Source organism: Urocampus carinirostris, chromosome 11, assembly GCF_059441175.1.
Source record: "Urocampus carinirostris isolate Australia breed hairy pipefish chromosome 11, RoL_Ucar_1.0, whole genome shotgun sequence".
Lineage (NCBI taxonomy): Eukaryota > Metazoa > Chordata > Actinopteri > Syngnathiformes > Syngnathidae > Urocampus > Urocampus carinirostris.
The window spans coordinates 5,419,941-5,437,247 of NC_142359.1; the positions used below are offsets into that span (position 1 = coordinate 5,419,941).

Genomic DNA, 17,307 nt, shown 5'->3' on the forward strand with positions numbered 1-17,307 from the left:
GAGGATCTCTGAATGATTCAATGTTGATCTAAATGCCCATCCCAGCCATCTCCAGGCAGTGGGCAGGGGACACCCTGATTTTTAAAAATATATTGAATGGTTATATTAAAGTTCTTTTTCATTTAACTTTAAATCGTATTATGAATATTATTAATACAATACAAACATGACAAGTATGTAAATGAATACATCAACATTTGCATCAATTTAGTCGATTCAGTATCTTGAAATTGAACTTGAACGCAACATCATGTATCACGGAAATTTAGTGTCCCGCTTTTCAAAATAACACTCTTGAGTGTTACACGCGCAAGAATATCATTGTATCAATTTGATTTTTGATACTTAAATCAACTGTTTGTGTGATGTTTGACTTGTAAAACACAAACATACTTATTTTTGTGCTGACAACTAAATTTTTAAAAAAGGACGATCTACGAATGTTTTTATTTTGAAATTTCACATGACGGAAATACACTTGTTTAGCTAACGTGTGGTCAACACGGCTGTGGCCTGCTTGTCTACATAAACAATCGGCATTGTCGTTTATGGCCATTAACTGAATATTTTTGGGACTCATAAGTTTCAAAATGGTCTTGTCGACATCACAACAAGTCGCCCTGGCGTTCACGGCGGTGCTGTTCACGTTGGTCGTCCTGCCGAAGATGTTCGGTGTTGGCACCGCAGCGAAGGAGTCGAGGCTCGAATCTCGCTACGTCAGAAAAGGTGACGTATTATATGCTTTTATTTTGTAGATACATTCATTATATTTACTTTTATTTCGTATTTGTATTAATAATTCTTTTGTTACTTATATCGAGCGAGTTATATATTTCCTAAATATCTTGGGAGTGGATTTATCAAATTTAACGTCATTCAGGATGATAACCGGAAATGCATTTCAAAGCTCATCGTCACTTAGTCAGTATTGGTTTATTTGATTCCTTTTTCATTTATAAACCCTTTATATCTTTTTTTACATTGTTGCATGAATGGGCACATTGCACTGTTGATTTCTCCCATTTGTGTTTTTTTGTTTTAGTGGGGTTTACTTAAGCACTAGCGTAGTGGGGGCACCATTTCCTGTGGTGTGTCTTGGGCAAGTAAAGCCTGGTGGCATCCATCCCTCTCCAGGCCAACTATGTTTCCACTCAGTCTCAAACTGGGGAGAAAAAACTAAAGAGAGAAAGAAAGAGGAAAAAGGGAGAAAGAGAACTAGACAGAAAATGAGAGAGAGAACTAGAGAGAAAGAGAACAAGTGAGAGAGAACGAGAGAAAGATATAGGAAAAAGGTAGAAAGAGAGAGAAAGAGAACTAGAGAGAAAGAGAACACGAGAGAGAGAAAGAGAACTAGAGAGAGAATGAGAGAGGGTGAACTAGAGAAAGACAACGAGAGAAAGAACTAATGACCAAGAGAACAAGATAGAGTGAGAACTAGAGACAAAGAAAACGAGAGAGAGCAAGAACTTAAGAGAGAGAATGAAAGAGGGAATGAGAGAACAAGAGAAAGTGAAAACTTGAAAGAGAACGAGAGAACTAGAGAAAGACAACGAGAGAAAGAACTAGAGACCAAGAAAACAAGATAGAGTGAGAACAAGAGACAAAGAAAACGAGAGAGAGCAAGAACTTAAAAGAGAGAATGAAAGAGGGAATGAGAGAACAAGAGAAAGTTAAAACTTGAAAGAGAACTAAAGAGAACGAGAGAACTAGACAAAGACAACGAGAGAAAGAACTAGAGACCAAGAGAACAAGATAGAGTGAGAACTAGAGACAAAGAAAACAAGAGAGAGCAAGAACTTGAGAGAGGGAATGAAAGAGGGAATGAGAGAACAAGAGAAAGTGAAAACTTGAAAGAGAACTAAAGAGAACAAGAGAGTACTAGAGACAAAGAGAATGAGAGAGAGCTAGAGAAAGAGAGAGAATGAGAGAACGAGAGAGTGAACTATAGAGAAAGAGCACAAGAGAGAAAGAGAACTAGAGATGTGAAGAGAGAAAAAGAAAGAAAGAACAGGGAAAGAATGAGAGCGATACGGTTGGTTGGATGCCTTAAGCACACAAGCGGTAGGAACACCATTTCCTATGGTGCGTCTTAGGCAAGCACAGCCTGGTCGTGCCCATCCCTCTCCGGGCCAACATGCTGTATGTTCCCACCCGCTCGATCAGTAATCCAGTATTCTAGAATTGTCATCGATAATCAGGGTTGGGTAGGGTTACTTTAACTAGATTACTTTCAATGACTTTTGGATTACTCCAATACCAAATATGCTAATAAAAGACAAAAGAAACTCAATAGGAATATAAGTACTCAATTTTGTGCAAGCTTGGGGAGTAACGGGATACATGGAACGGCAAAAATGATGTTGGCAAGCTGTTTGGATTTATTTTCATTTTGTTTCTGTCGCATTTTATGTTCGTTTTGCCGGAGATCAAAGAGATCAAAGCCAGGAGAGAAAGCTTACCACGTGTTGTGAGTCATCATTTTATTCCTATTTAGTTTATTTTGTCTTTTATTGGCATATTTGGTATTGGAGTCATCCAAAAGTCATTGAAAGTAATCCAGTTAAAGTAACCCTACCCAACCCTGGTCGCATTTGATGTTAGTTTTGCCAGAGATCAAAGCCAGGAGAGAAAGCTTACCACGTGTTGTGAGTCATCATTTTATTCCTATTTAGTTTCTTTTGTCTTTTATTAGCATATTTGGTATTGGAGTAATCCAAAAGTCATTGAAAGTAATAGAGTTAAAGTAACCCTACCCAACCCTGGTCGCATTTTATGTTAGTTTTGCCGGAGATCAAAAAGATCAAAGCCAGGAGAGAAAGCTTACCACGTGTTGTGAGTCATCATTTTATTCCTATTTAGTTTATTTTGTCTTTTATTGGCATATTTGGTATCGGAGTCATCCAAAAGTCATTGAAAGTAATCCAGTTAAAGTAACCCTACCCAACCCTGGTCGCATTTGATGTTAGTTTTGCCGGAGATCAAAAAGATCAAAGCCAGGAGAGAAAGCTTACCACGTGTTGTGAGTCATCATTTTATTCATATTTAGTTTATTTTGTCTTTTATTAGCATATTTGGTATTGGAGTAATCCAAAAGTCATTGAAAGTAATCCAGTTAAAGTAACCCTACCCAACCCTGGTCGCATTTGATGTTAGTTTTGCCAGAGATCAAAGCCAGGAGAGAAAGCTTACCATGTGTTGTGAGTCATCATTTTATTCCTATTTAGTTTCTTTTGTCTTTTATTAGCATATTTGGTATTGGAGTAATCCAAAAGTCATTGAAAGTAATAGAGTTAAAGTAACCCTACCCAACCCTGGTCGCATTTTATGTTAGTTTTGCCGTAGATCAAAGAGATCAAAGCCAGGAGAGAAAGCTTACCACGTGTTGTGAGTCATCATTTTATCCATATTTAGTTTTTGTCTTTTATTAGCATATTTGGTATTGGAGTCATCCAAAAGTCATTGAAAGTAATCCAGTTAAAGTAACCCTACCCAACCCTGTCGATAACAACAATTTAGTGAATAGTGCTTACAACGAGATTAGAAATGTCACCTCCTAGAATAAACACATCATAAAGACTCGGTTCTTTGTATTGTGCCTACCAGCTCAGTAGCCTAGATGGTAAGGCGCCCGCTTTGAGACTGGGAGGTTCGGGTTCGCGCCCCGGCCGAGTCATTCCTAAGACTTAAAACGTGGTCGGCGGCGCCCTCTGTTGGCTGCGGCTGCATCGGCTCGCTACAACGGGTCAGGTGCAATCGACATTTCGTTCTGTGTACATTGTTACACAGAATGACAATACAAGGAAATTATTATTATTATTATTATTATTATCTGTTGCATGTTTGCACGCGAAGAAGAGGAAGCAATTTCATCGGTGCCGCATGTTGTGCATATTTGACAAAGAAGACGGAGTACAGAAGAGAAAAAGTATAAATAGACAAAAATATTTACAAGGAAGTGCATTGAAACCGACCTAAGTTGAAAGTGAATAGAAACTATAGCGCAATAACTTTTAGTAATATTTCCGTATTTCCACACCCATTTGGCGCACTGTTTTAAAGGGCGCGCGCTCCTTGGTTCAAATTCTTTTCTTAGTCTGCTCATCAAGCATTTCACCATCAAGCGTTTGTGCCAAGGGCACCCAAATGACTAAACTGGATCGTTCGAACAATTTTGGTGGCAGGCGGCCCTGGCCCCGGCGGGGTCCGAGGTCCGGCAGCTGGCACGGGGGCACCCGGTTCGCATCAGTCGCAGGAGAGCATGCAGCAGATGAAGAAGCTGATGGAGCAGGAGATGAAGGGGGAAAAATTCAAATCCAACAACAACAGCAAGGGCTACGTTTACACGCTCATGCCTTTGTACGCCATCGGGGTCGGAGTCTTCGCGGCATACAAGTTTATAAAGGTGGGATCCGACTCAAAATGCTAATTCCCTTGACGTGAACTGAAAACTTTCCTTCGGTTTTGGTTTTGAGAGGTCAGCTTTAAGCCTTTTTCAAAATAAACGTCATTAGCTGAAGAGTTGTCAATGGAATCCTGACATCAACTTGTCAAAGGAAGTGGAATGCTTTGCTAAAGGTGGTTTCTGCCGTTTTGCCTCTCTCTGCTGCCACCTACTGGCATAAAGTCATGATCGCAGACTAAGTCAGCAAATTCTTCAAGTACTAATAAACTCTTCTTTTCCATCTTATTGGGGGCTTGGGTTTCGACTGTTTTTGAAACGGACCTTTTCTTACTTTTACCATTTTCAGGCTACACGAACAAAAACACTGTGAACGCGCATGAAATCCCTCTCCCTCCTCTTTCCTGCTTCCTAATGTGTTGCGTGTCACGGACCAGTAGTGGAATAAGATAAAAGCAGATAGGCGTGGTGGATTTGGTTTTAATAAAGGCTCTTTGAACTCAGTTAGGTATTCAAAGAGCAAAAAAAAGGCAAAAAACTACAATTGAAGAAACCTCAAACGAAGCACGGAACCTTTTAGGGTCTTGTTGGCGGAAGTTTGGAGCGAGCGTCAAAATTTTTAGGTTCTCATAAAAACATTTGTGAAGTTCAATATTAGAACGCAGAAATGGGTGTGTGTCCCAAATAATGGTGTCAAGTACAGTGTCTTGCGAAACTATTCGGCCCCCTTGAACTCTGTGACCTTCAACATCAAGATATAAAACTGTAATTTCTCTTGAAGCATAAACAATAAGTGAGACACAATCATGAAGCGGAACACACTTTATTGGATATTTGAAACATTTTTAACAATTAAAAAAATGAAAAAGTGGGTGTTCAAAATGATTCAGCCTCTTCACTTTCAGTGCAGCAAACTCTGTCCAGAAATTCAGTGAGGATCTCTGAACGATTCAATGTTGATTTAAATGACTAACGATGATAGATGGAATCCACTTGTGTGTCATCAAGTTCTGTATAAATGTTTTGTAAGGAAGAATGGGCCAAAATATCAGTTTCTCGATGCGCAATACTGATAGAGACATACCCCGAGCGACTTGCAGCTGTCATCGCAGCAAAAGGTGGCGCTACAAAGTATTAACTCAATAGGGCTGAATCATTTTGCACACCCCCTTTTTCATTTTGTATTTGTTCAAAAAGTTTAAAATGTGCAGTGTGTTTCAATGTGCAAGAAAATTAAACAGTTTTGCTCCTTCGCAGATCAAGTCTTCCGACGACCAGGCTCAAAAGGACAAATACACAAAAGGAGCAAAAAAATCAGCAGAGGCAGGTGCGCTTTGCATCCACCGGGTTTCCCGTTCGAATGCCCGACGTGTGCGTCACCACAATATTTGTTCACTACGTGTTTGTTTTCCTGGCAGAGAACCAGTTAAACGAACTGGAACAAAGGCTCGCTCAGACGGAAAGGATGCTCAATTCCATTCTCACCCAACTGGACCCGCTCACAAACTGGTGAGTGTTTTATTAATGTATTAGTTGACATCTCTAAATGCAATATATATGGATGAATAAACATTCATTTCGCTCATTCAGTACCAAAACATATAAATACATTTTTAGAAGCACTTTCCCTCAGTGACAAAACTTAAAATAAAGTTGTTTTTTGTTTAATTAAAATAAAAACTATTATAAAGGCTTTGGCGCGACTCATGAGTGAGTAACAAGACTCTGGTCATAATTTCAGTTTGAAAATCCCAATTAGATGACAGGAGTGGCTTTGATCAGATCTTTTTCCAAACATCAAGGCAGCTCTGCTGCTGGACCTTAGTGCTGCTTTTGACACTGTGGACCATAATATCTTACTAGAACGGTTGGAAAAATGGATTGGTCTCTCAGGAACCGTCCTCTTATGGTTTCAGATCCTACCTCTCAGGTAGGACGCACTGTGTTCAATAAGGTGAAATGACATCTGAGCCCTTTAGTGTTACCTTTGGTGTTCCGCAGGGTTCAGTACTTGGCCCTCTTCTTTTCAGCATTTACATGCTTCCATGAGGTGATATTATTCGCAAGTATAATATCAGTTTCCATTGCTACGCAGATGACACTCAACTCAACTATTGTGTTGTTTACTCTATCCAGCGTATGAGAGTGTGCAGGCAGCCCATATGCCAAGTAGGCGCAGTAAAGCGGTGAGATGAGACAAGCGAAAATATAAGTACAGAGGTGTTAGTCCACACATCAAGGCAGCTCCTACTTCATTGTGTTGCTTACTGTATCCAGCGGATGAGAGTGTGTAGGCAGCCCATATAGCAAGTAGGCGCAGTGAAGCGGTGAGATGAGACAAGCGAAGATATAAGTACAGACAGAGATCTTTGTCCACACCTCTAGGCAGCTCCTACTTCATTGTGTTGCTTACTGTATACAGCGTATGAGAGTGTGTAGGCAGCCCTTAGGGCAAGTAGGCGCAGTGAAGCGGTGAGATGAGACAAGTGAAGATTTAAGTACAGACAGAGATCTTTGTCCACACATCAAGGCAGCTCCCACTTAATTGTGTTGCTTACTGTATCCAGCGGATGAGAGTGTGTAGGCGGCCCATATTGCAAGTAGGCGCAGTGAAGCGGTGAGATGAGACAAGGGAAGATATAAGTACAGACAGTTAAAGCTTGAAACTTTTTATTCCAAAGAAAGGAGGCTAAGTCCCTTTGTCTTCATTGGGGCAGAGAGGGGCGACGTTTCGTGCACGTCTGTGATCGCCCCGGTTACCAAAACCGCGTCACCATTAACATTGTGCGCTGAAAGGTTCTTGCATCGTTTATGCATTAATTTAGTGTCCTTGCAATAAATTGTTATTTTGCAAGCCCTTGTGTTTATAGAAAGCATTGTTTGGATATTGGAGGTATCACAAAGTGAAAGTTCTGATTCAAATGCATACATGTACTTTCAAAAAAGGTGGTTTTCTCAGAGGTTTCCTTGGAAACGAGTATTTTTGATAAACTTTGCAATGTTCAACTGTTATTTACTAAACTATGGTAAAAGCTAGAAACTGTCAAAGATAGTCATTATTAAGACTCTTTGGTGGCTGTATTTACACAGATAAAATACATATATTGTTAAAAACTACATCGTGATAGCAGCTGGAAGGTACTCACGAGGCTCTCATGTTGGTTGAAAAAAGGAAAGAGACAGCCCAAACAGTGGGCGTCGTTTATTATACGTCAGTGAAAACAGGACACACATGAGCACGACTTCACAATAAAAGAATATAAGTTTGATAAACGCACAAAAGATGTAATTACACTCATTATTGAAACGTTACTCTATGTGTGTGTGTGTGTGTATTTAGGAAGTTATTTTCATTAGACTGAATTCTGAGAGATGTACATCCAAAACGGCCAACTTTACAGAAACATAATGAAAGATGAGGGTTGAATGTTTCTTTGGTTATGTGCTATGCCCATATAGCCATAGAACAAAATGTTACGCCTTCAAAAATAAGTCAAAATGGCAAAGATTGGCTGGCACTTCCTTTTTGAGAGAAACCTCTGGCATCGAATGAGTTATGGGAATATTTATTCACCCTAAAGTAAAGATATTTCTCTTATTCAGCACAAACTAATGTCCAAGATTCATGTAGGCTTTCATGAGTTTATCTTCCTTTATCCGTTTCCGGTCTGCATCAGCGCCAAATCTGTGGCCCAGGAGCAGAAGAATGAAATCATGACCCAGCTTCAGACCATCCGCTATCTGATGAAAAAGAGAGGAATGGACTGCCCGCCCCTCAACGGTGTGTTCGAGTGTCCTTTTGCAGATAAACCACAATTTCAATTTCCACTGCGCGTCAAGACCGCCAACTTTGCATTTTATTTTGTGCGCATACAGCCGTTTCTTTTTTGACTCGTAACCGGATTGTAAGAGTGGCGAGTGCTAGCTACTACAGGTAACATTCGAGTTTATGTCCACCCGGTGTCTGAAAAGTTAGCGGACAGCAGGGCAGACCATTTTGAAAAGCTGCCTGCCCAGCCATAAAGTTGCCTGCCCCATTTTTCACAACTTGAAACACAATAAGATCACTCATCGCAAAAAAAAAAACAACATTGTTGCAAACAATGTTCCCTCTAATTTTCCACGAGTCTGAGCATTCACACAAAGTCGGTGAGCAACGCTTTTTTTTCCATTCCTTTAAAAAAAATCTCCTTGTGTTTATTTTTCCCGAGCTGTTACTTTTTTCTTTTTGTTCTCTATTTACTTTTTTCCTACATTTCTTTCTTTTATTTTTTCTGTTTTTTTTCTAAACTTTTCCTTCTTTTTTCTCTTCCTTTTGTTTCTTTTTTTCTCAGCTTTTCACTACTTTTTCATTTCGGTATTTTTTTTATTTTTTGTTCTATTCCCCCCTTCCTTTAAGTCATTTTGTGCATAATTTGACATAATATTTGGTTATGTTGGGATTAAAGAAGCAAAAACAACCCGAAGAGCCATTTAGGACCCGAAAGAGCCGGTTCCTTTTAGTGAGCTGAGCCGAAGAAGCCGGTTCTTGACAAACTCTACTAACTTTACTCAACTTCGTTCTACTTCGACTCGACTTCAAAATACCGCATTTAGGACACAACGTCAGGGGAACCCGTGTATCTTTACCTTCATGCACTGTAACTTTGACTTAAGTCGCTTCTTAATTAGTCATTTTGAGCCCTCATTTTTGTGCGCCGGCTAGATTTTCTTGTGTGCTGAGAATGTGCGAGCAGTGCGCAATTGCGCACGCGCGCAGCTTAGAGGGAACACTGGTTGCAAAGTATTGTGGATTGATCATCAGAATATATAACAGAACAACACTTTAAAATCAGTATGTACTTGTATTTACTCCTCTTCATTCATGCAATGTTTGCGTTGCGTCATGTGCTACAAGCCACGTGAACTCCTCTTTCCACGATGCTTTTAATGTACGTTTACGTTTTGTAGCGTCATCAATTTTGTCAGCTTCTTTTGAATTTTTCTTCTGGGTCTGAGGTGTTGGCTTGATTCTTAACCACTTGTCCATTTTTCTTGCGTTCTCTGTGTGTCTACTTTGGAAAATGATATGCAAATGCACGACCTTATAAGGCTCGGGGAAGTCCGGAAGCACGAAGTTATTCGATGTAGGCTTCTGATTGGCTGCCGAGTATGCAAATTGCTGAACGAACCGAAATTTCCAAACCGAACGAAGATTTTGAAATCGGAATAAAGCAATCGCTTGCAACGAGCTACCATTCCATCCTGTCTGAAAAAGGAAAAAAACAGCGAAAGATTTTTTTTTTTCCCTTGAAAAAGTTGTCGGTCATTCGGGCGGAGACGTTTTATAAGTTGTACGCCCGACGTTCTTGGAATTGGGTGTCTGTAGTAGCAAGATGGCAGCCAGTCATGTACTCTCCCTCTAGTAAATTAAAATAAATACACATTTCTCAACCTTTGATGACGGTAATTAAGAGAAAATGTACAATTTTGGTAATTGATTTAGAAAAAAGATATATTGAATTACGTTTTTTACCTCTAGGGGGCACTATGTCCCTTTAAAACTACGTAGTCAAGTCATGTTTATTTGTGACTGCTTTAATCACAAGGAGTTTCAAAGAGCTTGCATTATGACACAATCCCCTGATCTAAAACCTGCATGAGGGCAAGGAAAAACACAAAAACCTCAGTGTGCGTTAAGTCATGTTTATTTGTGACGCCCTTAATCACAAGGAGTCTCAAAGGGCTGCACAGACCACAGACTATTGCAAACTACAGACTATTATGACACCATCCCCTGATCTAAAACCTACATGAGGGCAAGGAAAAACTCAAAAACCTCAGGGTGAGTCAAGTCATGTTTATCTGTGACGCCCTTAATCCCAAGGAGTCACAAAGAGCTGCACAGACCACAGATTATTGCATACCACAGACTATTATGACAGCATCCCCTGATCTAAAACCTACACGAGGGCAAGGGGAAACTCAAAAATCTGAGAAAAATGATGAAACCTTGAGAAATGAGTTATTTTGCCTTCCAGGTGAGCTACGAAACAAAAAATTTTTTGTTAACCTTCAAAAATGAAGCAGAATGTTTTCCGTCACGAGATGTAATTTGCAAGGACTGAGTGAAGTACAACACTTTTTCTTTTATTCAACAGAGATTTCTATTTTTCTTCCCCCCGTTAGAGTCCTGCTTCGAGCAGAGTCTGGACAGCCTGATCGAAACCCTGGGCGCGAGCGAGACTCCGGCAGTCGTCAATCCGAACCCCGACAAAAGCCCCCCGGAGTCGCCCGATGTCCCAGAAGGCGTCGGCGGCAAGGAATCCTGCCAAGAAGAAGAAACGGCTGAGGAAGAGTACAACTTGGAGGACAATGACGAGGCGGATAAAGATCAAGAGGAGCAAAACGAAGAGTCGGACTCAGACGACAGGAACTGCGAGGGGTGTGAAAGCGGGCAGCAGGTACGTAACCTCAGGCGGCGAAACGTTCCTGAATCCACTTCGGGAAACACAACCGAGTTTTGATGATTTATGCTGTTGCTAAGAAAATCAGCAGCTCTTGTTAGATATTAACAAAAAAAAACATGGGATGTGCCTTCTTCTGGTCGGGATGGAACTGAAACATAAAAACGTTTGTTTTTGTCTCCTCAACTTTGTCCTTTTGCTTCACTCAAATTGTGAGGTCCAGCTTTGCTCAACTGCAGACAAATATTATGGGTATAAAGGGAGGGCTTTATTTAGGGATCAGAATTTTCCGCGGATCCGCGGATTTCCGCTGTTTTTGAACCCCAAAGGTCATTCCCGTAAATCGTCTAAATTCGATGAGAAAATATTTTTGGGGGGTGAGGTATGATACGTGACTGTTTCATCACCCCAAGTTAGCAGTTAGAGATCGCGAGAAAAATCGGCAAAAAGAAGCGCAGCGCATTAGATCTATAACACACAACAAATAGATCGACTCCTACCATTGGTCGATAGGTTCGCTGATAACCAATCAGCGGAGCTTTTGTTCAGAGCATTGGCTTTCTCAAACATGGCGCTCCTTCCGGTCTTTTCAAACGGTGAAATGAGTGTTTGAAAAAGTAAATATGAAAATACTAAGAAAAGAAGACGAGGCTTTTGTCTCCGAGATTGATAAAGGAATCAAGAATAAATTGAAGTGGTCATGGCTGGAGAAGACTGTCACAGACTGACATGTATTTTCTTTAAGCATGTTCAGTTTGTGCATTCTATTTTCAGATTAATGATGAATGGTTATTAATGTATATATTTTCATATATATTGTTGATTAGTAGCTAAATACAAGGTCCATCTTCATCATCAAAACACAACAACAATGGTGATGGTTGTAACATTGTAATCCCCCAATTGTTTTAAACATCTTAAAACTGAAAAAAATACATGGTTTCTGTTTTGTTGGATTTAATTCATTCTAGTGCAATTTTCACATAGCAAATAAGATAAATGCCGTTGGCTTCGGGTGGGTTTGCCCCCCTGAGCCCCCCACCGGGCTCCGCCCTGGACCTGGCCGGGGCCCGCGGCCCCTGGACCCTGGCTGTTTCAGCTGAAAATGAAAATCTCCATTCTGATCCCTGTTTATTTGAACCAGTGCAATTGTTTTCTCACAATACATTGGTAAAGACATAATCCAAGGGTCCCCAATCTTCATTGCAGCAGACCGGCAGAAAAATACATTCAATGTGAAATAACACGGCGAAGAACAAATGTTAAGTGCAGGGAGAATAGATAGGATATCGAGATCATACTCATATTTTATTCCTGCAGTCCAATTATTTAAAATGCTTCACTTCACAACTGCTATTTAAGGTCAACAAAAACATAGTGCCAGGAAACATCCAAAAATGATTCATTCGGAAAGAAGGAAATTATATGTAAGGGGGCTGTAGTAAATTCATAATCCGAAGGTGAGAACCACCAGGAAAAGTATGTGTGTGTCTGTGTGCGGAGTCAAACTTTGGAACAATTTACAAGACGAGATCGAACAATGTCCAACTATTCACGTGTTCAAATTTAAATTACAAAAAAAACCCATTACTGGCGGAATACAGAGATGAAGAAAATGGGGTATGAGTGATATGAGAGATTGGAAATACTGCGTTTACAGCTATGGTTAACTTTGTTGCTATTCTTATATCATAACTGTTATCATTAATATTATTACTATTGTTGTTATTATCATTGGTGTATTTAATAGGGAAGATGAAGGAGTAGGGGATATAAGCATCTATCTGCTTCTTACTACCCCTTTTCAAACATCTCATCTCATCTCATTAGCTACACCGCTTATCCCAGCAATCATCAAGCAGTGGGCAGGGGACACCCTGAACCGGTTGCCAGCCAATCACAGGGCACACGGGGACAGACAACTCACTCGCTCATTCACACCTAGGGACAGTTTGGACCGGCCAATTTACCTGAAATGCATGTTTTTGGAATGTGGGAGGAAACCGGAGTGCCCGGAGGAAACCCACGCAAGCACGGGGAGAACATACAAACTCCGCACAGGAAGTCTGGAGCTGGATTTGAACCCACGCAGGAGGTTCCCAAGACATGAACTGTGCCGCACATGCGCTAACCACTGCACCGCCGTGCTGCCCCTTTTCAAACATCTCATCTCATCTCATTTGCTGCACCGCTTATCCTCAGTAGGGTCGCGGGGGTGCTGGAGCCCATCCCAGCAATCATCGGGCAGTGGGCAGGGGACACCCTGAACTGGTTGCCAGCCAATCGCAGGGCACACGGGGACAGACAACTCGCTCGCTCGCTCGCTCATTCACACCTAGGGACTATTTGGACTGGCCAATCCACCTGAAATGCATGTCTTTGGAATGTGGGAGGAAACCGGAGTGCCCGGAGGAAACCCACGCAAGCACAGGAAGAACATACAAACTCCGCACAGTAAGGCCAGGAGCTGGATTTGAACCCACGCAGGGGGTTGCCACAACCTCAGAACTGTGCCGCACATGCGCTAACCACTGCGCCGCCGTGCTGCCCCCTTTTCAAACATATTATGTATTATTATTTTGTTGTTATGTTATTCTTTTTGTTCGTTTTTTATTTTAATGTTCGAATAAAGTTTTCATTCATTCATTCAATTTGACTCACCCGCTAAATTGTGCTCACGTACTGAAAGCCAGGATATCGCAGGATTACTTCATTCAGAATCCAGATAGAATTTTTGTCTCAAATGGTCGACGTAATGCACAGTTAAACTACCAAAGAAGGACCGGGACTACATCGGATGTGTTATTGAGGCTCAAGTTTCCTTCCTCAGATGGTGAAAACCTGCAACAATGCAATACAGTGCATCGGGAACATAAGCAAATGCACTCACAAAAATAAAGTACTTAAACTTCATAAAGAATCTCTCTGAACTACGGTAATCCCTCGGTTATCGCGGTTAATGGGGACCGAGACCACCCGCGAAAACTGAAAATCCGCGAAGTAGCGGAGGCCCTTCAAAAATGCTTAAAAAAAACGTATACAGGTATACAGTATACCCCCCCTGTATACAGTACACCATATAGAATACAGGTAGAGAGAGAGAGAGAGAGTGAAATTCATGTTATAACAAAAAAAAAAAGGAAAATATGTTGTATGTACACGGAATAGGACTGCGGCGAAACCACTACGAAGCATTCAGTATGATTGTATTAACCGCTCTCAACCACACGCAGCCATCGCAGTTTATTTGGCTTGTTAACACTACCGGTTACATATTGAAAATAAAAACTGTGAAAATGTGATATTTGATGAGTGTTTGTGAAGCGTTTTGGGAAACAACAGTTAAAAAAAATGGTGTGTTCATTTGAATGAAAGTGAAAGAGCTACCTTCTGACAATAACAACATACTTTAGCCAGCGGCATCGAACGGCTTTTACAACAAATACACGAAACCACACACAATTAGCCGTGTTTAGGTAGTACAAATAACCGCTCGCTTTTGGTATAATAAAGTCAAACTTGAGATGAAATGTGACAAGAGAATATATTTACGTCGCCGAGTTCCTCCTTGATAAACTGAGCGCCACATAAGAAGGGGGTGAGGTGGGAGGAGTTAAAGGAGGGTGGGTGAGCGAAGCAGTAATTCACCATGACTAAGCATTGTGTCAGGGCCTCCCCCTCCCCTTCACCATAAGAGTGTCCACACCGTGTCCTCAGTTGACATAAGCTCGCGCTCAATGGCGTCAAGTCAATAAATGCTTTTATTGAGAAGTTAAGGTATATTTTTTAGACCCGCGAAGCTCCGAACCCGCAAAAGTGGATCCGCGAACTAGCGAGGTTCCACTGTATTACAGAATGTCGTTTCTTAAACATCAAATCGACAGTTTTAACAATTTCAGCATTGCCTTGGCAATACTTCAACGTGGATGGAGACCGATTTGATATATGACCATCAAGCCAGAGGCAGTGCGAGTCTTATTTCACTTGAAATATCGATGTCGTTTTTAATGAAATTACAAAGTCTCATTTTTTTAACATGAAAACATTTCTTAAAGAAATTTTTTTACATTGTTTGAGTAAATGTTACCAGGCAGAAACGGCACCCGATTGGAAGAACGAGCCGTATACATATAGTGTGAATAAATGCCTTACCCCCTAATTCATGGGTGTCAAACAGGCGGCCCGCGGGCCGGATCAGGCCCGGTAAGGGATTGTATCCGGCCCGCAAGGCAACGCTGAGGGAAGCGCAAGAGAAAAATGAGCTGCAAGTTGAAATATGTCTACATGATGTTGCCAAAGCCAGGTTCCTCTCATAAACGCTGTACTTGTGTTTCTCTCTCTCTCTCTCTCTCGCTGCTCTTTTCTCTCTCTCTCTCTCTCTCTCTGCTCTTTTCTCTCACTCTCTATCTCTCTCTCTTTTACCCTCTGTCTCTTTCTCTTTTTTTGTTCCTCTGTCTCTTTCTCTCTCTGTCTTTTTACCTTATTATGCTCTCTCTTCCTTTTTTTTCCTTTTCTCTCCTTCTCTCTCTTGTTTTTCCCTTCTCTTTCTCTCCCCTTCTTTCTCTCCTCTCTATTTTGTCTCCTCTTTTTCTCTCTTTCTATTTTTCTTTGGCTTTCTTTCCACCTCTCTTTCTTTCCCCCCTCTCATTATTTCTTTTTATCTCTTTTGTTTTGCACATTCTCACTCTCTTTTTCTGTGTCCCACCCTCTCTCCTTTTCCCTCCCTCTTTCTCTTATTTCTTTATCTCTCTTTTTCTTTATCTCTTTAATCATCTAGTCCGGCCCCGACAGAATGTTTGTTCTATTGTCTGGCCCTCGAGTTAAAATGAGTTTGACACCCCTGCTCAAATTAGTGCCGAGTATTTGCTGCAGTTGAGCTGTTTAAAGGCTGCGGGTTAACTGACCATTTGTTTTACCGGAGTGTCTTAAAAGGAAGCCTTTTACGTTTTGAACTTCAATCCTGTTCGATAAGTTCCAAAGTTTGGAGTTTTTCTACGGATGCCTCGTGTTCTTGATCTGCAGAATACTATCAAACTAAGAGGAGTCGTACTGCATGTTTGTGACGGCGGCATGTTATCATTCCGGAGGTCCTTTTACGCGTTTCCTTGCTCATGCATTCGAATGGGTTCATAAGAACCCTGTATTTATTCATATCATTTTGCATTTCAATCAGGGGTCACAAAACGACGGCCCTCGGGCTGTACCAGGCTCACGAAACGATTTAAACCAGCCCGCGGAACGATGCCGAGAGAGGCACAAGAAAAAAAAAAAGGCCCGGTTCTTGTCAAAAGGGTTTGTACGGGTGCTTGAAATCCTTGAGAATGCTGGATTTTAATGTTGTGTTTCCAAGGTTTAAACACCGCTTGAATTTTGGGTAAGGTGCTTGAAAATGCTTAAGTTGCGGCCATGTTTCTCAGCAGTCTGATTGGCTTTACCACACATTAAATGGGCAGCACGGCGGGAGGGAGATTCGTCTTGAAAATATTTCCTCACGTATCGCTCGGATGGACAAATGGTTGGGGATTTACTCGAGATCTGAAAATCACACATCTTGACAAATGCACACGCAAGATTAAAAATTGCTCATGTAAATTGCAGATGTATTTGTGGATCTGTAAAATTTTTGATTCACACTGGATTTCGGTCAATGGTACCGGAGAAATGCGAAAATTGGCCTTGATATGCATATAGACAGGGTTGGGTAGGGTTACTTTAACTGGATTACTTTCAAAGACTTTTGGATTACTCCAATACCAAATAGGCTAATAAAAGACTAAAACTAAATATGAATAAAATGATGACTCACAACACGTGGTAAGCTTTTTCTCCTGGCTTTGATCTCTTTGATCTCCGGCAAAACTAACATAAAATGCGACCAGGGTTGGGTAGGGTTACTTTAACTGGATTACTTTCAATGACTTTTGGATGACTCCAATACCAAATATGCTCATAAAAGACAAAAGAAACTAAATAGGAATAAAATGATGACTCACAACACGTGGTAAGCTTTCCCTCCAGGCTTTGATCTCTTTGATCTCTGGCAAAACGAACATAAAATGCGACCAGGGTTGGGTAGGGTTACTTTAACTGGATTACTTTCAAAGACTTTTGGATGACTCCAATACCAAATATGCTAATAAAAGACAAAAGAAAGTAAATATGAATCAAATGATGACTCACAACACGTGGTAAGCTTTCTCTCCTGGCTTTGATCTCTTTGATCTCCGGCAAAACTAACATAAAATGCGACCAGGGTTGGGTAGGGTTACTTTAACTGGATTACTTTCAAAGACTTTTGGATTACTCCAATTCCAAATATGCTAATAAAAGACTAAAACTAAATATGAATAAAATGATGACTCACAACACGTGGTAAGCTTTTTCTCCTGGCTTTGATCTCTTTGATCTCTGGCAAAACTAACATAAAATGCGACCAGGGTTGGGTAGGGTTACTTTAACTGG

General features: G+C 40.9%; 1 protein-coding gene across 1 annotated transcript; it reads left to right on the top strand.

The window, feature by feature from the left end:
- Positions 1-481: 481 nt before the first annotated feature.
- On the top strand, positions 482-17,273 carry LOC148356274 (uncharacterized). Its single transcript, XM_088347930.1, has 6 exons — positions 482-726; positions 4,182-4,402; positions 5,657-5,726; positions 5,818-5,908; positions 8,077-8,180; positions 10,568-17,273. The coding sequence occupies exons 1-6, from the start codon at positions 591-593 to the stop codon at positions 10,903-10,905; spliced, it is 960 nt and encodes a 319-aa protein (XP_088204056.1). The 5' UTR covers positions 482-590; the 3' UTR covers positions 10,906-17,273.
- The last annotated feature ends 34 nt before the right edge of the window (positions 17,274-17,307 follow it).